Here is a 24,655-nt window from a genome sequence, read left to right on the forward strand (position 1 = left end):
TTAGTGTCCTTATTTTTTGTTTTTAATTTTATCCCCAAGTAAGCTATAATTTATTTTTCTCATCATCGTTAAACATGAATAAAATAGCAAATTTTTAGAATAAGGAAGCAATTTTATTTTTGAGTTCTTAATAAGAAAAATTCAAATTATTTATATGTGGTGACAATACTTTTTGTTCTCTGAATGAATGCTTGAACAGTGCATAAATTTTGATAGTGAAGTTTATGAATGTTAAAATTATTAGCTCTTGAAAGACTGAGAAAAAAAAAAGAGAAATGTTGTTGATAATCTGAAAAATCATAGAATTGATTCTTGAAGTATGAGAAAGCAGTGAAAAAAAAAGAAAGAAAAAGAAGAAAGCAAGCAGAAAAAGCCAATAGCTCTTTAAACCAAAGGGCAAGGGTGAAGAGGATCCAAGGCTTTGAGCATCAATGGATAGGAGGGCCTACAGGCATAAAATCCTGGCCTAAGCGGCTGAATCAAGCTATCCCTAACCATGTGCTTGTGGCATGTAGGTCCAAGTGAAAAAACTTGAGACTGAGTGGTTAAAGTCGTGATCCAACACAAAAAGGAGTGTGCTTAAGAACGCTGGACACCTCTAACTGGGGACTTTAGCAAAGCTGAGTCACAATCTAAAAAGGTTCACTCAGTTATGTGTCTGTGGCATTTATGTATCCGGTGGTAATATTGTAAAACATAATGTTTAGGGCCACGGCCAAGACACATCAAGTAGCTGTGTTCAAGAATCAACATGCTGAACTAGGAGAATCAATAACACTATTTGAATTCTGAGTGCCTATAGATGCTAGTCATTCAGAACTTCACAGGATAAATGGAGACGCCAAAACTATTCAGAAGCAAAAAGCTACTAGTCCCGCTCATCTAATTAGAACTTGAGCTTTATGTACACTCTGAGATGCTATTGCCTCTTGATTTTCCTTTTTTGCCTATTTCATTCATCTAGTTGCTTGAGGACAAGCAACAGTTTAAGTTTGGTGTTGTGATGAGCGGATATTTTATACGCTTTTTGGGGGTATTTTCATATAGTTTTTAGTAGGATTTAGCCACTTTTCAGTATATTTTTATTAGTTTTTGTGAAAAATTATATTTTTGGACTTTAATATGAGTTTGTGTATTTTTCTGTGATTTCAGGTATTTTCTGGCTGAAATTGAGGGACCTGAGCAAAAATCTAATTCAGAGGCTGAAAAAATACTACAAATACTGTTGGATTCTGACCTCCCTGCACTCGAAGTGGATTTTCTAGAGCTATAAAACTCCAAATGGCGCGCTATTAATTGTGTTGGAAAGTAGACATCCAGGGCTTTCCAGAAATATATAATAGTTCATACTTTGCGCGAGTTTTGAGGACATAAAATGGCGTCAAAACGCCAGCTCTTTGCCCTTTTCTAGCGTCAAAATGCCAGAACTGGCATAAAAGTTGGAGTTAAACGCCCAAACTGGCACCAGAGCTGGCGTTTAACCCCAAGAATAGCCTATGCACGTGAAAGCTCCAATGCTCAGCCCCAGCACACACCAAGTGGGCCCCAGAAGTGGATTTCTGCACCACCTATCTTAGTTTACTCATTTTCTATAAACCTAGGTTACCAGTTGAGTATAAAAACTACTTTTAGAGATTTATTTTGTACCTCATGACATTTTCACGTTTAACATTGTATCTCTAGGACATGAGTCTCTAAACTCCACTGTTGGGGTGAGAAGCTCTGCTGTGTCTCGATGGATTAATGCAATTACCATTGTTTTCTATTCAATCACGCTTGTTTCCATTCTAAGATATTCATTCGCACTTAAACGTGATGAATGTGATGATCCGTGACACTCATCACCATTCTCAACCTATGAACACATGCCTGAAAACCACCTCCGTTCTATCTTCGATTGAATATGTATCTCCTGGGTTCCTGGTTCACGAATTTTAGTACCTCTCCTGACAATAGAGTGTTCGAATTCTTGCATCCAGAGTATTCATGGTATAAGGTAGAATTATTAGTGGCCATTCCTGAGATCTGGAAAGTCTAAACCTTGTCTGTGGTATTCCGAGTAGGATCTGGAAAGGGATGACTGTGACGAGCTTCAAATTCGCGAGTGTTGGGCGTAGTGACAAACGCAAAAGGATCACTAGATTCTATTCCAACATGATCGAGAATCGACAGATGATTAGCCGTGCGGTGACAGCGCACATGGACCATTTTCACTAAGAGTATGGGAAGTAGCCATTGACAACGGGGACACCCTACATACAGCTTGCCATGGAAAGAACCTTGCGTGTGTGAAGAAAAAGATAGTAGGAAAGTAGAGATTCAGAGACATAGCATCTCCAAAACTCTAACCTATTCTCCATTATTGAATCATAAGTACTTTTTATTTCATGTTCTTTTATTATATTGCAAACAAAAAGCCTTTTCATTATTAATCTCCTGACTAAGAGTTACAAGGTAACCATAACTTGCTTCAAGCCGACAATCTCCGTGGGATTGACCCTTACTCACGTAAGGTATTACTTGGACGACCCAGTGCACTTGCTGGTTAGTTGTGCGGAATTGCAAGTGTGACCACAATTTTGTGCACCAATGACCTTTGATTTGAGTAACTTTAACAAAAAAGATGTGTTTCAAATGCTTTTATAGATTATTAAAGGAAGCCGGATTCTTATGATTTTGTTAGCTTGTTATTTCAAACTCATTTGATTTCTAGAAATGAAAGGAGTTTTTGATTGATGAGTCAGAGATTTTATAACAGCAAGTCATGTAGAAATTCGAGGGTTTGAGAATAAGAAAGTAAGTTTGGAGGTTATGCTTGGAGTTGAACTGTGATTAAAAGAATTGGCTTGGCAGAGAGAGAGAATAGTGATGGAGTATGATTACGGTGTGGTGATGATCTTTGATTGATTATAGTGATGTGGGATGATGGCTATGATTAACGATGATGGTAATATTATTGATGACATAATTTGAGATTTAATAGGGTGTGAGTTGATGAGATGATAAAAGTAAGGAACGAGGTTGTTGGTCGGTGTTGAATGAATGACCGAGACCCTCGAAAATAGAAAAATCAAAGCGCGGCAACGGAAGCGCTCAAAGTAAAAACACCTTGGAACTGTTATGCGTTGGATATAAAGGCAGAATATGCTCGCGTACTCGCAATAATAGATGGAATTTTCGAGGGTAAAAATTTCTGTTAGGGGGGTAGAATGTAAAATAAGTTAAATAGAAGCGAATATGGTTGGAAGATTTAGCAATTGGAATTCGATAATTTAAATATGACATTTGGATTCAGTGAATTTTTCTGAGTCGGAAAACATAGTTTTCTGCGTAAAAGCGTGCAATGGAATTTTGACCGGCAGTACTGGCTAAGATCTTTCTGGTATTGCAGCTGAGAAAATTGATTATGAATAAATAAGATTAAGAAATGAGGAATTATTTTTAGGGGAGGTAGTTTAAAGTGCGATTTAGAGCGCTAATCTTAAAGGGTTTTGGCCCAAAATTGGGCCAACGAACAAAAATAAGTGAACCGGGTCTAAGTGGGCCTAAGACCCAACATATATAAACATTAGTTATGAGCATTTCAGCTCATTTTACCCTAAAAATAAGAGGAGGGGCGCTGATTTGGGAAGAGAGAAGAGAAGAGAGAAAACCTAACTCTCTTTGATCTTCAAACCACCATAACTTGAGTTACGGAGCTCCGATTAACGAGCCGTTTACGGCCACACGTCGCTCTTCTCATCCTCTACAATTATATTTAAGTTTTGTGGTGTGAATTCTATTCATCTCTGCCCAGTTTTCGAAATTCCCCACTATTACACGTTTTGGGTAGTTAGTGTTGAAATCTTGTGATTTTGGGTGTTTAGGGATACTCCAACATGGATTCTATGTGGGTTCTATCCCTACTTCATATAGGCTGAGGTAAGAAGTACTCAAACCCTTGTGATTTATAATTTTTATGAGCCCTTGGTTGATGTATATATGTGAAATTGGTTGTTAGTGTATTTGGTGATTTTGATGAACAATTGGGAGGTTGGTGTTGCTTGTGGAGCTTTGGTGAGGCTTGGAGCTAAGGGTTGGTAGAGACTTTCATAGAAGAGGCTTAATTGGTTTGGCTACAAGAGGTACGGTTTAAGTTTCATTTAAGTACCGTGTGGTGTGATGAGGATTCCTAGGCTAGATGCCCCTAGGATTAAGTTTGGATTGTATAAATGGTTGGTGCTAATATGCATAGTTGGTATGTAATGTAAATTAATGATTGGGTTGAGAATTGTGTGGCCTTGTATGCTTGGTGTATTGAGAATTTGATGTATTGGGTAATGAGTATTGATTTGTGGATTATGCATTTAAATTGTGAAATTGGGCCGGAGGCCGTGAATTTTGGGCCGGAGGCCGGAAAGAGGTAAGAAAGGTAAGTTGATGTGTGCATTGTATGATGACACAAGTGATTGGATGAATTTTAGATAATGAATATATGAATGATTGGGTTGTTATTGAATAATAAGGTTTGAGGAGTTGAAGTGTGAAATTTGGTAATTTTGGGTGAAATTATGTAGATGAGGTATGTTTGGTTTTGGTTGAGATATATTATGTGGTCATATATGTGATTATGATTATTGATGCCTTGATGGTATGATGATGCATGAGAGATATGCATGTTGTGATATATGCTTGATGAATGATTAAGGTTAATTTGTGGGTGAAACCATGTGATAGTGAGTATGATATTGATTATGTATAATGATGGTTGATTGGAAATAGTATTGTTGGAAATTGGGATGAGGAATGATGTATGACATGTTAATGTGGTTGTAATTTAGCCATTTGTTCGAAATGGGTAAAAATGGTTATATGGCAGTTTTGTGAATTGTGGTAAAGTGTTAATGTATGAGTTGAGGAGGCTTGATGTTGATTTTGGTATATTTTGATTGATTTCAAAAAGGGTTGAAATTGGCATGCTTTGGTTGATTTTGAAAAGCGTTGAAAATGGCTTGTTTTGAAAATGGCACTTTGTAGTTTTGTATGAAAATATGGCTTTTGGGCATACTTTGACGGGACATAACTTGGACTCCGGATCCCCGTTTTGTGCCAAACTCGTTTAGAAATAAAATTGGATCCGGGGTGTCCTTGCCGTTCGAAGAACGTGCAAAAAATGATTTAAAACGCGTGCGCGTGTGCGTCGATGCGCTGCACCCAATGCTGAGCCATTTTTCACAAGAATTGTGCCGGAGTTGTGCCAATTTTGTGCGTGGGGCACAAACGCACCCATGTGTACGCGTGGCTGATGCATGCGCGTCCCTTTGCTGTTTTTCCACCCACGCATATACGTGGGCTACGCATCCGCGTCGATGAACATTGTGGCCATCCACGCGTGCGCGTGGAGGACGCGTACGCATGGCCTTGTTTTCATGCCAAAGTTGATTTTTTTTTAGTTTTAAAAGCCAAATCTCATACTTCTAAGCCTCCGATCTCATCCCTTATGTATTAAATCATTATGATATGCCTAACAATGAGAAAGGAGCTAGGGGATGTGGTAACTTGCGAATGAAGTAAGGGGAAAAGTTATGATCAATGATGATCAAAGATGATTATATGAGATATGGAGGATGACGGTGGAAGTGCGGTGTATGCCATGAGCCGAAGGGCTATATTTATTGATAAATGGCTGGTTCTTGATTGAACCATGAGTTGGATGGCTGAGTTACTGCCGGGTACGGCGGAGCCATGTTGATAAATTGGCTAGTTCTGGATTGAACTGTGAGCCGGATGGCTGAGTTTTTCCCGGGTTACGGCAAAGCCATTATTTATTGTGGCTGAGTATAAATGCATATATGATTAGTGAACGAATGTGGTGAATGAATAATGATGGAAAATATTGAATGTGAGTATGATTGTGTTTTCTCTCTGGTTGTAAGGGTGACAGGGCACCGATACCCTCTAATGGTGACAGGGCGCAGATACCCTCTAATGGCGACAGGGCGCATATACCCTCTAATGGTGACAGGGCACATATTCCCTCTAATGATATTAATGCGCAACAGAAAGACTGTGCACGGGTTAGCTACCGGACACGTCGGGTTGGCTGGATAACTGACAAATGATATCATCAGCCATAGGGCAGGCATTCATCATTTGCATATGTTTGAATTGTTTGGGTTTGGCTATTTGTTTTGGATTTCTACATCATATATGCTATGTTACCTGATTATGTGCTACTTGTTCTACTTGTACCTTATTTGTGTATTACTTGCCTGTATTGCTTGTGTTTGTACAACTGAGAGGCCCCTCATGCTGGTGTCGGTGGATGTTTAGGGCTGTTCTTGATGAGATGAATAGATGATGCGATTGCATGATGATGATGATTATTGAATGAGATAATTTGAGCTCCCTGGGTAGACGCAGTGATGTGGTTTCACTAGCTCCGGGTGAGGGTATGATGTATTGATATAGAATTGCTGAGGCAGAACAACTGGTGATGGTTTTGTTTATGATTCTGAGTCTGATTCGTGGAAGAGTCAGCGAGTTGGGAAACATGAATTAAATTTAGCACTCCCTTATGACAGTTGCCTATTCATGGATTAGCGAGAACCTAGGATGGATTGGTGAAGAAGTTTAGGATGCTTAGTGAATTTTATTGCAGTGCATTATATTTATTTGGCACTTTTACGGGACTAGGAACCCATGGGCCCGGGGTTCTTATTCCGTATATATCTCTTGTTTTTCAGATACAGGTCCAGATGCTCAGAAGTGAGCTGTGATTCGCTTGAGAGATGGCGAAGATCTTTATTTTCTCTACTTTGTGTTTTGCTTAGAATCTCTCCACCTTTGTTTTGAAAATATTATATTATGTATTGAACTCTTTTGAACTTTCCTATAGAGGCTCTCATGTTTTCTTTGGGAGAGATTAGGATATACTGTTGTCAACTACTTTCATACTATACCCTAGCCATCCTAAACTTCGCGGGTCACGACTAGTGGCTATTTACTTATATTATATATATCTATATGTTATCTATCTCTTAATTTCCTTTATGCCTTGTCCGTATATCGCTTTCGGCTTCACGGTTTATCCTTTTGTTGTCGAAATGTGAGTGATAGGTCTTCGCGATTTTATTTCTACTCTTTTCAGGCTTCTCGATCAATACTCTTGTCGAAATTACCTATATTTATATATTAAAAATCCACCTGAGAGTCGTACCACCGTAATATCATTGACTTATGACTCGAGCATAAGGATTTGAATATTAGGGTGTTACATTTTCAACGCACACATGAAAGGTGACTCTTCGAATGAATGTTGATTTTCTAGTGCATTTGCCACGTCCGCGACATCTGCCTCCATGGTGTCATCAGCTTCATCATCATTTTCATTTGGATCAAGAACGTTATAGTTGCTTTTGAATTTATCTTTCCTGTCACTGTTGTAATCTCTCCATTTGATATTTTGATTGGCTTTAGATTGTTCAAACTCAATATACAGCTCGAGAAATGAAAAATGTGATCAAGTTTCATAACAGATTGAAAAATCTCTTGTATACTCGTCTCGTCTTTGATATATTTCATTTGAAAATGAATGAACCCACCAAACACTGATACAAGATGACAATACAAAATACTCGATACCCTTTTTGATATATGTGGATCTATCCTTTCACAAAGAACACTTTTTAATTTTTCAAATGAAAATGTAAAAGAAACAATAAGATCACAATGATTTTCATCACTCTCTCAATGTTTGTAATAAAATCTGACCATGATAATACAATTTTAACATAACTCTATCTTCTATTTTTTTTTAAAAAAAACAATGTTACTCTCTTTTCACTGGTTCATATTACAAATCAGACCCTCAATGGTATTTTTTGAAATTTAATTTTTTTTTTACTCATAATTCTGACCCACCGATTTAGACTTTCTGAACTTTTTTCATTTTTTTTATCACAAAACTGACTCACCAATTTGTTTACATTTAAAATAAAAAAGGTTAATTAACTTGGGTTGGTCCAGTGGTAAGCTCACTCGTCCGCTTAACCAAGTGTCAATGGTTCGAATCCCACCTTGTACATGCAGCAACCCATTGGCCAACGGCAGACCCTTAATGAAGTTCAAATCCGCAATGAATTAGTTTTTAGCCTGTTTGGGTTGGGGGATACCGCTGTGGACAATAAAAAATAAAATAAAATTTAATTATTCTGTTGATCCTTATAATATCACTAAATTTTCAATTAGGTGTTTATCCTTTTTTTTCTTTTTAATTGAATTTCTACACTACTTTTTATTTTGTAATCAGATCCTTCTTAGTGTAAAAAATGTTAAAGTTAATCGAATATTTTTTCGCAAATTGAAAATATCTATTATTAAGAATCTCATTAGATTTTTTATTACATATTTTTTAGGATAAATATTCTATTTATTTTAATATTTTTTACATGAAAAAACTTAATTACAAAATTAAAAATAGTATAAGAACTCAATTTAAAAAAAAAGTATAAAAATCTAATTACAAATTTAATAAAATTATAAGAACTAATAGAATTATTAAGCTTAAAAAAACACCCAACACAAATGAGCCTCCCTGAATTTGAATTCTTCGTTGTACAAAGGGGACCCTAAATTTTTTTTAACATGCCAAATATGTGCCTTTGATTTTTATTTTATAATTAAAAAAAAATTCTTCTTCGTACCTATAAAAAAATACACAACTATCCCATAACTCATTATAACACAAATATATTTTTCATTACTAAAACAAAGGCCGTACCGTGGATATCACTATTCTTTATTTATTCAAAACACATTTTTTTTATCTTATGCATGTAGAGTTATAAACATAAAAAATATATTTTGATATATTCCAACAGTTTTTATAAATATAAATTTTAATTTAGAATAATTTTTACCAAATTAATATTTGCATAAAAATCATGTTATATTATAATTTTTTATTATTATATCAATATAAAATTAGAATTTATTGATATATTAGTAGAAAAAATTTTAAAATGTATATTTAACTGTTAAAAAGAAGTTATTCAATTGTTTGGATTAACAAAAGAAATTAATAAAATAATATAAAAATAACAACATTATACGTAATTGTATTGAAGGATTTGTATAAAAATTCAAATTTTAATGTGCACTTATGAGAAGATCAGCTAAATAAGTCAACCTTCTCTACTTACAAGGCTCAAGCTCCCTCTACTTATGAGTCACATGCACATTACGCACTCTACAAGACAAAAATTACTCACCGTAGAGTTGGGATGGTAATGAGACGGATGTGGACAGTTTTTTGCTCAATTCGACTCCTATTTGTCTTATAATAATCTACATAGAATTTGTAGTTTTTTATTTATGCATAGAATGAAATTTTAATTTGTCTTTGTTAGTATCCATCTTGTCTCTGTAGGTATTCGGTCCACCCTCTATTATTATTAAAATCTAATAAATAAATTTAAAATTTAAAATTTATATAATTATAATATAAATTAAAATAAAAATTCTATAATAATATAATATTATTATTTATTTTATTAATTATTTTATATATATTACATACATATATTATATATTATATATTAAAATTATATATATTATATTTATCATATACCAAAAGCAGATATTATCTAAATTCAATTCTACTCTTTCCACCTAAAATTTCATCCTGTCAAAATCCGTTTCGTATCGAAAACGAGTAGATATCCGTCCCGATCGTATAAGAGCGGAATAAATACCCATATTTATTTTATCTCAAATTTTTTCCACATCACCACCTCCCTTATAAAGTGTAGGAACCGAGTCCTTATAATATATATTATTTCGTTTTTTAAGAAATTTATATAAACGATTCCTTAGTATTTAAGATAATCTGTATGAATATTCTAGCTCATATACAAAACTTTTCGTTAAGGTTTGTAATCAGAACACCCCCCCCCCCCCCCCAAATGCATTCAATGCTTTAAGATCTTCAAGTTCACGAAATCTTTGAAAATATTGAAAAAGACAGTGACGCATGCAGCTTGGCGTTCTGGTAAGTGAATTGCTGTAATTAGGAGCATCATTCTGTTTCAATCATGGCACAATTGAAAAGACAGTTTTATCGTACTATATGCACTAGACCGCTCCACTTGCACTATTACCTACTAAACCGTTCACACTTTTGCTTTGATCATCACATGCATCAGACATCAGTATTCAATATTCTACATCCTTCTGTCAGCTACACAAACATAAGTGATAAAATTACCAGTGTTTTTTCAGGTACATAAAATAAAAACAATATTTTAATTATCCTTGTATTTCGTTTTAAAAAATTAATATTTGTCATATTTTTTATTATAAATAAATAAACTACAGCAGTAAACTCTATATATAAATCGCGACTGTTGAAAGAAGCTTATTCTAATATATATATCGCAGCAACTTGTCAAGATTTACAAAAATGCATATAAATCTAGGATTTTTAAATAAATTAATTAATTCCATATTTACACTTATATACAATTTTAAAATTATTTGCATTCTTTCACTTTATTTCTGATTTTGTTGTCATTGCAAACAAAATATGTAAAAGAGAGCAGTTTTGATACTTGAGAAGATTTAATACGTACAAGTTATGTTATTGTTTGTTTGTGTATGTTTTGTAAGCTAATTTTGATGCTCGTCAACATCAGAAATAAAAAATTTATTAATTATTCGTGAATTGTATAGATGTTTGGTAAAAACTAAAAACAGAAAAAAAAATAAAAGAATATATTACTTAATTGATAGATTAGTTCATCTAATATTGATTCTTTTAATTTTTATAGTTATTATAGAGCGATAACTTTTAGCAATAAATTAATAAAGACAAGATTAAGAAGACTAATTTTTTAGTAATAAAAAAAATTGTGTAATCTAATATCATGATTAATTAATGTGTTTTTTTATGGATTTTATTTATTTATTTAAAAATAAATAAATTGGATTCTCAAATTTCTCAAAACTGAGGGTCAGGTTTTCATAATACACAAATCGAAAGGTCTAATTTGTAATGAAATAAAAATTTATTACATAAAGTAAATCGGAATAAAATAAAAATTTGCTCAGATTTGTAAATTTTTAAAAATAAAAACATAAAAATTAGAAATCTGACCATTAAATTTGTGGTATCTATATAAACAAAAAAAAATACAAAATATTCACATTATTAGGAAACACTAGATAAACTCCAACACAAAAATAAAAAACGGATTAAAAAACAAAATAGAGGACGACTTTTTGGAAAATAGTTTGGTTATTTAAATTAAAAGAAATTGTTAAAAAATTTAATTTTGATTCAATTATTAAAGATTTTAAATCATTTAAAATTTGAAGAATACTATTATAAATTATTTTATATTTTTTATCTATAAAAATATTTATTATTATCATATTGATAACAAATTTAAAAAATAATTATATTTATAAATTTTATTTTAATATAAATACTATTATATACTTTTTATGTTAAATTATTTACTCCTTCAAAATTTTTCTTCAAACTAGCTCCGCCACTGGTAAGCTTCGCTTTTACTATAGGCTAATCCTTGATGACATTGAAGGGGCGCTTTAGTGCTCATAGCTAGAGAGCTTAGTGTATGTTTTCCTCTTTTATTGGGTCGAACTATTACGAACAATGTAAAAAACATACATATATTTAGTATATTTATTTTGTTTACAGTCACAATGGAATCAGTAATAAAATGTAAAAAAGTGTACGAATATAAATAATTTTAAGAATATATACAAATGTAAAAATAGAATTTAATTTATTTAAAATCATTTATATACGAACTTTGATGTGATGAAATTAAACTATTATTTTTAAAATAAATTAACAATATTAGCTCTTGATGATGAGTTGATGACCTTGTGAGAAATAGAGTAAATATACATGGAAAGTTAGGGAGATGGAAGATGGCGTGGTATGAGATGTTTGGGCGAAAAAAAACAAAGCATGGACCATTGTCTTCGGCCGAATGCTACTACTCATCGCCTTTGGACCAACGCTTGTTTACCCACACCACCTTTTAGTACACACATATTATTACCTATCTTAATCGTAAAAGTTTCAGAAAAAAAAAAGAAAGATATTATTATCTATCTCAAGAATTTAAATATGGTTTTCAAGGTGGTGTTTTCGTTGTTTATGGAGGAAAAATGTGTTTTACATCTAGGTGGACGTTTGGGGTGAAGGCCAACACGCAGGGGACATGGTGCAGGCTACACGTGGAGGGCGTGAAATTGACGTGGCAGCATGTGGTTGGAGGAAGAGGGTATTACGCGCGGGGGCGGGGGGGGGGTGTGATGACGTTAGCACGCAGGGGGCGTGTTGACGTGGCCGAAGGTGGTTGGTTGTTTCAAGCAGCACGTGGGGGGCGTGCTGAGGTAGCACGAGGGGCGTGCTGACGTGGATGTATCACGTGGGGGGCGTGATGAGTCAGCACGCGGGGGCGTTTTGACACGTGGCAAGCTGTGATTGGATGAGACAATAATTACGTGGGGGCGTGGTGAAAGCTCTCCTCTATATAAGGCAGTGCTCCGGTTCATTTTCATTCTGAGTAAGAGTGTATGAGTGTTCTTTGAGTGTTTCTGAAGATTAATGGAGGGTACCGCAAATTTGGTGGTGTATCGCAACGGTGAGATAATACGTAATACTCATGAGGGAGTGAGGTTTGTGTGCCAAAATCCGTTTTCGTTTATGGTTCCATGCACCATGACGTTAATGGAGCTTCAGAATGGTCTCTGTCAAAGCATGGAGAACAGTACGTTAATGAGAGTGAGCAGAATTCTGTATCGGAATCCGGTTATAGTTTTTGGTGGTTTAATACAGTTTGATACCATGCCAATCACAGACGAAGTGAGTATGCAGAATATGTTTCAAATTCACCGGTAGACTCAGATGCGACAGCCACAGATTGAGCTGTATGTTGAGTTTGAAACCGTAGAGGCGGAAGGGACTCAAAATGATTTAGAGGTGGCGGATGATAGAAACGCAGTGTATGAGGGAATGAATAGTGACAGTGACGAGGACTTCGAAGCCACTTATGAAGCCGGAGATGAGGATGAGGATGGTGATGTGGGAGCTGAGACAGCAGCGGAGAATGTAGTGGTTCATCCCTCGACCAGTCAACCGATGAACGTGCCACGTTTTATGCGTGAGGTGGATCTCGACACCATGCATGCACCGGAGTTTCCGGAATATTCAAACATAGGTGCGTGATGATTAAATAATACGTTGTTGTTAATTTATGCATTGGATTGATTAGTAAACGATGATTTCTACTTTCTGTAGGCGTTGCTAATCCTGAGGATGGAGAGTTCCGGATTGGAATGGAATACAGTTCTAGAAAGACGGTCGTGGCAGCAATTAGAAGTTACACTATCGCTAGAGGAGTTGACTACGACGTGTATGAGTCTGAGCCACAGACGTTCTATGCAAAGTGCAAGATGTATGCGCGTGGGTGCGATTGGCTTATCCGAGCCAGCTTGATAAGGAAAAAAGGTTGTTGGGAGATACGCAGATACAACGGTCGGCACACGTGCTCAATGGGAGTGATTTCACAGGATCATTCGAAGTTGGACTCGGATACAGTTGTGGAGGCTATATGGCCATTGGTCGAGACTGACCCGTCCATCAGGGTGAAATCTATAATAGCCGAAGTCCAGTCAAGGTTCAACTATACCATCAGTTACCGAAAGGCTTGGTTGGCAAAGCAGAAGTCCATAGCAAAGGTTTTCGGTGATTGGGAGGAGAGTTACCAAGCCTTGCCATGGTGGCTCTCGGTTATGGTTCAGAAGATGCCTGGGTCAGTTGTCCAAATAGAAACACGACCACTGTTCAATGGGAATGAGGAGGCGCAAGGGGTAAAAATACTTCATCGCGTATTCTGGAGTTTCAATCCATGTATTCGGGCATTTAGGCATTGTAAGCCCCTAGTTCAGGTTGATGGCACACACCTATATGGCAAGTACAAAGGTACACTTCAGGTCGCTGTTGCACAAGACGGGAACCAAAACATTGTGCCTATCGCTTTTGCCTTGGTGGAAGGGGAGACAGCCGACGCGTGGCACTTCTTTCTTAGGAATCTGCGAATGCATGTTGTAAGAAAAGATGGTGTGGGAATGATCTCAGACCGGCATGAGTCAATTCGGGCAGCAGTGAATCGTTCCGGAGGTGACTAGCAACCTCCAAGAGCATGGTGGATGTTTTGTATAAGGCACATCGGCAGCAACTTCCTACGAGCATTCAAAGTCCCTCACTTGCAAAAGCTTGTTGTCAACATCGGGTATTCAAGAACGGTGGAGGAGTATAACATCAACTATAAAAGGTTGGAAGAGCGAGGCGAGGCATATGCCAGGTGGTGCGACGACATCGGACTTAAACATTGAGTATTGGCGTTCGACGAGGGACATCGATGGGGCCATATGACGAAGAACCTTGACGAGTGCATTAACTCAGTGTTAAAGGGTGCCCGTAATCTACCTGTGTTGGCACTAGTCCGAGCAACATATTATCGGCTAAATGAACTTTTTACGCGGAAGAGTTCCGAGAGTCACGAACGCAAGCGTGCTGGATTTACCTATTCCGCATTTGCACAACAGCGGATTGAGGCAAATATGCATCAGGCTGGGAATATAGTTGTGCACCGTTTTGACAGACGGAATGAGGTATTTGAGGTGCGCAAAATGACTAGCGGAAAGGTGTTAGTCGTTGATCTTGCGCGACGGAGGTGTGACTGTGGGCACTTTCAGGTGGAAAGAATACCATGTCGCCATGTTATTGCTTGCTGTGCTAACCAGCGTCTCGATTGGCAGCTGTATGTGCATGATGTGTACAAGATGACAGAGATCCGTAAGGTATATAGATTCGAGTTCACACCATTAGGTGATGCCGAGACATGGCCTGATTATGAGGGACCCGCATTGGTCGCTAATCCTGCCCTGAGGCGAACGTCGAAGGGTCGCCCAAAATTGACCAGATACTTGAACGAAATGGACTCACGCGACCGCTCAGGGTCATAGTCGGAGTCGATGTCCTCAGCGTCCTGGACCGAGTGGTGCGGGAGTTTAGGGTTTTATTTCCTTCGTGTTTGTATTTTTAAATTTGCAATTTGTCAATTAGGGTTTTTTTATATTAGTCGTCAGTCGTTTTTGTATTTTCAAATCTGAGATTATCCATTGATGTTTAACAACAAGTTAATCTAAACATTTACTGCCTTCGTGAAGCAAATATACGAAAGATAAATACGAATTACATCGGTTAACATACAGAATATTAAATATAAATTATATCGGTTAACACACAGAACATTAAATACGAATTACATCGGTTAACATACAGAACATTAAATACGAATTACATCGGTTAACATACAGAACATTAAATACGAATTACATCGGTTAACATACAAAACATTAAATATGAATTACATTAAACCTTAGGAATAAATCTAAAAAACCCAACCGAATGCTCACTTCCTACGAGCCATCCAGTGCAGTGCCTTACCCATCATGCCCTGACCTGGCCGCGACGGAGTATACCTATCAGGCGGATTTCGCTCCATCTGTAGGTCATATGGGTGCCCCGGATCCCGGTCATCTGCACCTGGAGCGACTGACCCACCTGCCTCTGTCGGAGTAGCAGACCCAGCTGCCTCTGCCGGAGGAGCCGACCCACCTGCCTCTGTCGGAGGGGCCGACCCTCCTATCCATGCTGGAGCGGATGCACCGGAGTAGTACTCGTCAACTACTGTGTATGTTCGCCGAGGGACTCCACTATCACACGACGCACCCACTGACGAGTGCTCGGAAGCATGACCCCGCAAACCATGCGTCGGACCGACTGATGCCCCATGTGGATCAGCCGACCCTGACGGTGAATGCATAGCACTAAAATCTGACCAACCACCCAAACTAGCGTTGGCCCAATTCTGTTGTTGCTGATCTCCGTGACCGCCGGTGGAGAAGTCAAACCAATCATCACCGTCTGGAATCGTCAGTATGGGCTGAGAGTGGTGAGAGTGCTGAGAGTGCTGAGACTGGCCCGGGTGGCTTCCCTGACTGTGATGGCTACCATGACTCTGGTCCGGTGGCTGTGGTACATAATAAGGAAACGACTCAAACACTGCATGCTGAGGTGCAGGTGGCTGAGGTGTAGGTGGCTGAGGTGCAGCTGGGTCCTGAGGAACATAATCCGACAATCTCAGCATATGTCCGAACGAGCGCACATACCAATCCCGATACTCCTTGCTCGGTATAAAGTCCCAGGTCGGAAGGGGGTGCAGATCCCGCAGTCGAGTGTTTCGCCTGTTGCCCCACTCCACTATCCATGGCCCATGCAAAACTGTCCAGTCATGCTGTTGCACTCCACGAAGAGCAAGGCAATGCTGGTCCAGTGGAATGTCCCTTGCTCCTTACGGGGGAGGCTGTGCGAATCCAAACTGACGCATCACTCGGTCTGCAGGGTGCCATTCGATACACTCGAATGACAACAACGGAGCAACGGTATCACACACATCAAGATGTCCATGTAACTCACCGGGTATGATCATTCCTTCGTACGGCCGCCACTCAAACTGTCACATATAATTCGTACGTCATAACCCTAACATTAATGTTTGGAAATAGGAATCACAAGAACCATAAATATTTACCTCCTGCATGTAGTCTATATCAACCCTAAAATTCACTACGGTCTTCGCTAACCACGATGTGGTCCGTTCCGAATGGCTCCACCTGATACATAATACGTTGAAAAAATTTACATAAGTAACCTAAATGGAATATGCATAGCGAATATAATCTCCGACAAGAACCATAAATATTTACCTCATGGCAACTGGTATCTCAGCAGGTGGAAGGGTATGTCTCGGTACCGGCACAAGACACGGCATTCGCTCCCATGCCCAAACAAACAACAGATTAAGAGGGCCATCCATCTCCTTCGTATCATATCGTGACGCACGGCACAATGCTCTGTAAAGATGTGCAAGACATGCTGACCCCCAACTATACGTATGGATCCGCTCGAAATCGCGAAGCAACGGTAGATACTTCGCGTGGGCGTATGCGGTCGACTTATTTGTGAATAGGGTCGACCCTAACAAACAGAAAATCTGGCATCTGACGTATCTCCTTATGGACTCTTCAGTGTCCAACGGCTCCGCATCTCTGATACGTCGAACCCAACCAAGCTTTATATAGGATTTCGAATTACCACTGACTACTGGTTCACGTCCAAATACTGCCATGCTCTGACTTCGAACGAAGTCACTACTACTGTCAGTCCATCCACTCACAGGTTCTCCATCGATTGGTAAGCCAAATATATGTGCGACATCTTCCAATGTCACTGTAACCTCACCCACCGGCAACACAAAAGTGTGACTCTCCGGCCTCCACCTTTCAACCAAAGCAGCTAATAAGGGATGAAATCCTCTTATCACCCCAATCCTCGATACGTGGTAGAATCCCGTGGCGCGTAAGTAATTTTCCACCATCGGATTCCACTTTGTTAAGCTGCATTAACAAAAATATATTTATTAGATAAATTATAAATATAAATTTTTTAATAAACAAATATTAACATATTTATTTATTTTAATATTTTATTTATTAAAATCATTAACGTATATTTCAAAAAGTTTATGCATATATGTATTAAGACCCTAAACCATATATTTATTAGTATACAAACCCGTTTAAATCGATATATATATATATATATATATATATATTACAATAATAATAATAATAATAATAATAATAATAATAATAATAATAATAATAATAATATTATTATTATTATTATTATTATTATTATTAATATTAATATTATTATTATTATTATTATTATTATTATTATTATTATATTTTTAAATTAATATTAATATAATTAAACCTACCAGGCGATATTTTTTTCCTCATGCAACTATATATTTTTTTAATATTCAATAACAATGCATATATCTAATATTTATTTATTTATTATTCTAACAGTTATTTTTTTATTTATTTACAGATTATATATATTTATTTTACTATATTATTTTAATATTTTATGATAGAAAAAATATATTTTATTATAGAATTTTTATTATTATATCATATAATATACATTTTATTCTAATATATTTTTATAACATAACACTAATCCAAAATTAACAGAAAAATAAAATATAATTCTGAAATAATATGTTAAATAACAAAAAAAAAAACAGAAATTTAACACATAATAAAATTATAAATTACCAACTTACATAAACTGGATGATCCAAATAATTTATAATATGTTCCTCCGGAGCACCATAATTACGAACCATTTCTTCAAATAAAACCAAACTATTTTTTTTTCCTATTTTCCAACCTTTCTCTTTTTTCTACAGCAACCTTCTTCCCCTCCAGACCTCTTCCCCTCTATGTAATGTTAAACCCAAAATTACTCTAAGAAACACTCTTCTTTCTTCTACTCTCCCTAACACCCGCTGAAATTTATCTATCACTACACACTTCTACTGCTTCTACTACTTGTATATATAAGCATGGGAAGGTAATGGAGCACCAGCTTGCTTGCTGTTTCCCGGGGAGGAACACTGTTCCCTACATGGCAGCAGTCAACACGCCCCCCCCCCCCCCGTGGTGCAGAGCATTGGAACTCCGCCACGCCACGTCCTCCACCCCCCCCCCCCGTGGTGCTCGGCCTCCTGCATGCTTGCCACGTCACCACGCCCCCTACGTGGTGCTTGGCGTCTGACACGCGGCTGATGAGCGAGCGCAGCACGCCCCCTGCGTGGTGGATGCTCCCTCCATCCTCCGGTAAATGACCCCATTCTCCCATAACCTGCAAAAACACCAACACCTTTTCCATAATAAAAATAATTTCTGTCTATCCTCATATTACTAATGCCAAATTGATATATAACACACGACGTGGTAAATATTTGCGTGCTTTCGCTTGGTTTTAAATTTTAACTTAGCTAGAGGTGTGAGTATATTGAAAATAATAGAAAAATTATAATCATATTAAGTGTACATTAAAATTAACTATTATAATCAGTTATTAATATAAAATACATGTTAAAATATAAATATATATTAAAAATAATTTGAACAACATATTTATTTCATAATTTTTATTTTTTTTTGTTGTTGATGCTGATTGAGCTTGTTGTAGTTGTAATGATAAAAGAGGTTCATTTTTACATGCTTGTATTTCAAAACAGATGGTAATTTTGCTCTTTTTATTCTTTTTATTCTGTTTAAATATTTCTAAATTTCAGTTTAGAAATTTGATTACTTGCTCTGAACTTGTTCCACGATTTTACTCTATTTGTGATTTTTTTGTGGATAAATGTATTTGGTTTAGTTTGAAATCAATAATATTTTATCTCAATTTGAGATTGAACTATTTATATCAAGCTATTAGTGTAGCGATCTTCAATTTTAAAAATATAAATATAAATAAGTTATAATTTATTTCATAAATTAGAGTTTTTTATTTTTAAAAATTATTTTGTTATCAATAATTGAACTAATTTTATAACTATTTGAATTCAATCAAATTCATATTATATATATATATATATATATATATATATATATATATATATATATATATTATGATGAAATATTTTACATAATTAAAACTATAATTCTAGTCATTTATAAGAAATGAAACTTATATGTATATTTTAATTTGAGTAATTGATATTTTAATTTAGAAATATAATTTAGATAATAATATTATTATCGACTTCGATATCTGCTAATATAAGTAAATATCGGTATTTTTATTAAGCTTAACTTTGCTAATGTTTCACCAAATATCACTACAAGAAAACACGTCTTTTGCCACGTTTTTAAAGCGTGGCGAAAAGCTAAAAAAAGCGTGGCAATAGCTTTTCGCCACGCTTTTTGAGCTATCGCCACGCTTTCGAAAGGGTGGCCTATCAAAGGGTGGCAGTTGCTCTATCGCCACGCTTTTTGCAGTCTATTACCACGCTTTTTGTTTGCCACGCTTTTTTACAAACTGCCACTTGGAAAAGCGTGGCTGTAAGTGAGAAATACGGCCACGCTTTAAAAGCGTGGCGATAGGTAGAGATATGGCCACGCTGTAAAAGCGTGGCGATAAGGCAGATCTGGCCACGCTTTTAAAGCGTGGCGATAGATGGAGATACAGGAAGAGATACGGCCACGCTTTAAAAGCGTGGCCATAGCAAAATATACAGCCACGCTTTAAAAGCGTGGCGAAAGCCTTGTTAAATTAAAAAAAAATTTCTTTCCCTTACTTGATCTTCATTGCTATACTATAAATTTTCAGTCCTTTTTTATTACCAAACCTACAAATATAGTATGCAATTTTTATTACAAGACAAATCAAACAATAATTAGTGAGATATATAATTTACTATAATTGTTTTATACATTAAAAAAGTATTACTCAAATACAATAATTAGTAACTTCAACTTGTGTAATATTATATGATTATCTTGTGTTATATATAAATGATTGTATTAAAAACTAAACCCAGTCCCAAATCAGTTCAGCTACTACTTCATCAATGTAATGGTAGGAGAAAAAAGCCACCCCTGAAGTGTATGATCCAAAGCCAGACCATGACAATAGCAGCCATTGCTAGAAGGTGAGCCACAAAGGTAAATGGAAGAGCAGGAACTCCCAACCCCATCTTCAATCTTTTCTCCTTTTGTCTCCTTCGCAAGCATTGTCTGTAGAGGAAGCATGACCAACTCCTTCAAGGTGTCTTTCACATTTTCTAAAGCCCCAATATCATCAAAAGTGACCCCAATATCACTTAGAGAAATCACATCAAGCAGTTTTTCTCAAATTCATGTTCAGTAACTAAATCCTGAGCAAAATGGGGAAGGGGAAAAAGAAAAACAACAATAGGAATTAATAAGTGAAGAATAGTCCTCATATATTTTAGTAAAGAACCACCAACGAAACAAGTAATTGAAGTTCCATCTAAAACAACATGTTTACGAGGCTATAATGCAAAATTCAATTACAGTTGGCCATGGGTGCTGAAGATTTGATTCAAACAGTAATAGGCATAACAAAAGAGATGAAAATCAGCAATTAAATTACCTTCAGCGATTTCTTTGAATTCTTGTTTTCACCTTCAATGCCCTGTAGAATGTTCAGCCCATACTTAAGGCTGAACCAATAAAATGTAAAAATAAGTGTTACAAGATGAATTTAGTTCATATAAAATGTAAAATAGTGTTTATAGGTGAACTTAAGTTCACATAATTCTATTTGTGTAGAACTATATGTGTGCTTTAATAGTTACAAGAAGGAAAATTGAACCTGTAAATATCTCTATGAGGTAGAAACTCTGTTTCCAAAGTAGCTTCCCTGTCCTGCTCAATCGCATATAGTTCTGCAGGATCTTCAGGAAGGGTAAGTCTTCTATTCCGGATTGCAGCAACATAGACCTGGAAATTAAAAACATGAATAAGTGCAATAAGGAGTTTGCAACCACTATAGATGTCATCGTCTGGGGTATTAAGCCTATCAAAATTCGAGAGTAATGCTGATTAAGTTAAAACCAACACCATTGAGGCATGTATACAACAGATACCTGCACGATCTCAAGTAAAGCACTTGTTCCTTTAGCAGGATGAATTCTGTATAGTGGCAATGCAGCAGCAAAGATAATGATGCCAAGTAACAGCAATGATGCCAATCCCAAATCCCCAATCCCATCCTTTATGGATTTGTATCCACACAATGAAGGTTAAGCTGACAGCACCACCAAGGCACACTGCAAGCAAGACTGCAAGAGTGTGTTGAAGAATGTTGACATCAGCCTTGATTCTTTTGGGTTTGTTTCATCAAACTGGTCAACATACCTGCACATATTTGTGCATTCAGAAAACAACCACAGTACTGCTATTTAACAAACAAAATGCTTTTGCTTAACCATATTAAGATAAAAAGCATATAAAATAAACCACAAAACATTATAAATAAATTTTGAATCACAATAGTAACAGTTTTATGTGTTGTATATTCTATAAAGAAAAACGAAACCATATGTTACATTTAAGAATTAAAAACATTAGTTAATTCGATTGAATTATGGAAATAAATTAAAAGTAAGAAAGAACTTACTTCCCAGAACTGCTCACAGAAAGAACGGAGTATGAATCATGTGGAACAGGTGTACTAATGTGCTTCTTCCGCTTGCTTCACAGGCAATGGTTCAAAAAATCCCTTTGATCTTCCAGTTTCTGACAAGGAGCTATTATAATAACCAGTAACATACATCAGCCATGATATGCTCACTTTGTTCAAAACATGATAAATTTTATATATGGAATCTTAAGAATAACCAAGAAAGATTAGACAACCAAAAGAAGACATGCAAGATCCAGGAAGTCAAGCCATAAGAATTGCAAGGAAGAACAGAAAGGTCAACCTCTTTAGTTACAAATAAGATTGACTAAACAGAAAAAAACTAGAAACTAAAAACCACAGTGCATTAAAAGAATAATTTTTTTGTCAAACAGGAAATCTCGTATTATTGAGAGCAAGGTATTAGACGGAGAACTTCTTTCATTAATGCCACAGTAAACAAGAATATGTGAAGCAACAATTGTAGAAAATTAGAGCTGCAAAGCAGAAAAGAAAAAAGAAAAAAAGGGACAGAGAAACAAAGAGAAGAAGAGGCCAAGGGGAGAACCAGATACGAAACAAAATGGGACAGAAACGGAACAGAACTGAATAGTCATAATTATCAGACTAAGTCTTCCCTAAAGCAAAGAAATCCAGTGTTCAAATCACTAACATTTTAGTTAAAGCTTAGTTTAAGTCACAATCCATTTCCATTGCAACTAACCAAATTTCAGTTTTTATGAGACATTTTAAAGCAATAAAATAGTCAAAAAAATATCTTAACAGAAACTACATTGGCTACAGCATACTTAAGCAGCAGTGATAAGCACTGCTCGAGCAAAGCACAAGCACAATTCAAGAGAGCTCACCTTCCTTATTACATTCAGGGTCTTCGGGAATCATCAATTCATTATTAGGGTCATCTGGTAAGTCTTGGAGCCTATCCTCAAACCAGGTTCAAAAACAACAGCAGATTATCAACTTAACAGGTTCAAAAACAGAAAATCACAACAAAAAAATAAAATAAAAATAACAGAAGAACAACAGAACAACAACACAAGAACAATTAGCAAATTAACAAGTTCACACTAACAGTTAAAATTTACCAGAAGAACACTAATGCAAGTGGAATCATCATGCTAATATGTTTTCTACAAAGATGCTATTTTTGCAGCTAAAATTTCCTAATTACTAAGATCCAATTATTCTAATTTCACATGCAATCAACTTACTAAGTTTCTAAAAGCAAGAAATGATAAAACCAACCCGAAATATGGTTAAAGCATTTCATCAAACATGTTGAGTGCGGAAAACTTGAAACGAAATAAGAGAATTCAAAGCTTAGTATCAATGTGATAGAGAAGAGAACATAACTATTGTATACTTTAATTCAGTCTATGAAAAAAATCCAAACCACTGCCAAATCAAATAGTTACTTATTGTAATAGAAATAAGAATTTGCAGAGTTTCAAGCAGAGTATTGGTGTTGTGTGAGTGTATTGTCTGGTGGTGGGTTTAGGGAACTCACGGCGGCGACAAAAGAGATCAGTTCGACGGCTAGGTGGAGCGCACGGGTTGGTCGCAGAGTTTGAAGCAGGGCAACGTGGCTTCCAGACGAACGCGAACCCGAACGGTGAACGGCGAGTGAACGCGAACGGTGAACGGCGAGTGAACGCGAACGGTGAACGGCGAGTGAACGCGAACAGTGAACGCCGAGCAAACTTGAACGGCGAAGAACGCGAACGAAGACGACGGCTGAACGAAGACGCGAACGTTAACGGCAACCAACGGCGGCGGAAGCGTGGCTGAGAGGGCTTGGAGGAGAAGAAGAGGGAGGAGCTTGCCGTCGACCATGTTTGCTGGAGCTTGAAGGTGAACAGAGAGATCCACAATGATTCGAAGAAGAACAAGAAATAGAAGAAGGGTACGAAGATTAACAAGATGAAGAAGAAGTGGTTTCCATCAGTGACGAAGGCGAAGGCCAAGGGCGAAGGGAGGAGCTCTTCCGATACAGGCGAGTAGTTTCGAAGGTGAAAGAGAGCATTAGGGTTAGTGGTTTCGAAGGGAAAAGAGAGATTAGGGTTGGGGATCGGGTTGGGGGCCGGGTTTGGGCCAGGTTGGGAGCCGGGTTTGGGTCAATTGGTTGGGGCCCCTTTCGCCACGCTTTTAAAACGTTATTGTTGCTCTCTACGGCCACGCTTTTGAAGCGTGGCAGAAAAGAAACCTTTGGCCACGCTTTTAAAGCGTGGCAATGGTGTACCAGCATATAGCCACGCTTTTTAAGCGTGGCCGTAATGAAACCCTGTCGCCACGCTTTTAAAACGTCTTTGTTTCTCTCTATGGCCACGCTTTTGAAGCGTGGCAGAAAAAAAACGTGGCCTTTTCTCTAATCAATTGCCACCCTTACAAAAGCGTGGCCGTTGATCCTTTTCGCCACGCTTTTGAAGCGTGGCAAAAAAAAGTGGCCAAATCTCTTATCTATCGCCACCCTCATAA

The 24,655-nt window shown here is 36.7% G+C and overlaps 2 protein-coding genes and 1 long non-coding RNA gene across 3 annotated transcripts; 2 read left to right on the forward strand and 1 right to left on the reverse strand.

Moving 5' to 3' along the window:
• The first annotated feature begins 12,922 nt into the window (after positions 1 to 12,922).
• Positions 12,923 to 14,205, forward strand: LOC112803325 (uncharacterized). Its single transcript, XM_025846827.1, has 2 exons — positions 12,923 to 13,235; positions 13,316 to 14,205. The coding sequence occupies exons 1-2, from the start codon at positions 12,923 to 12,925 to the stop codon at positions 14,203 to 14,205; spliced, it is 1,203 nt and encodes a 400-aa protein (XP_025702612.1).
• Positions 14,206 to 14,448: 243 nt separating this feature from the next.
• Positions 14,449 to 15,045, forward strand: LOC114927748 (uncharacterized). Its single transcript, XM_029298684.1, has one exon. It carries the CDS (start codon positions 14,449 to 14,451, stop codon positions 15,043 to 15,045), a length of 597 nt encoding a protein of 198 aa, XP_029154517.1.
• Positions 15,046 to 20,319: 5,274 nt separating this feature from the next.
• Positions 20,320 to 24,210, reverse strand: LOC140184671 (uncharacterized). The gene is made up of 7 exons (XR_011881871.1): positions 23,688 to 24,210; positions 23,029 to 23,099; positions 22,157 to 22,286; positions 21,624 to 21,894; positions 21,350 to 21,477; positions 21,128 to 21,197; positions 20,320 to 20,888 (listed from the first exon to the last, which is right to left on the reverse strand). It is a non-coding gene; the product is annotated as an uncharacterized lncRNA (long non-coding RNA).
• Positions 24,211 to 24,655: the final 445 nt, after the last annotated feature.

The sequence above is a fragment of the Arachis hypogaea genome, chromosome 5, assembly GCF_003086295.3.
Source record: "Arachis hypogaea cultivar Tifrunner chromosome 5, arahy.Tifrunner.gnm2.J5K5, whole genome shotgun sequence".
Taxonomy (NCBI): Eukaryota; Viridiplantae; Streptophyta; class Magnoliopsida; order Fabales; family Fabaceae; genus Arachis; species Arachis hypogaea.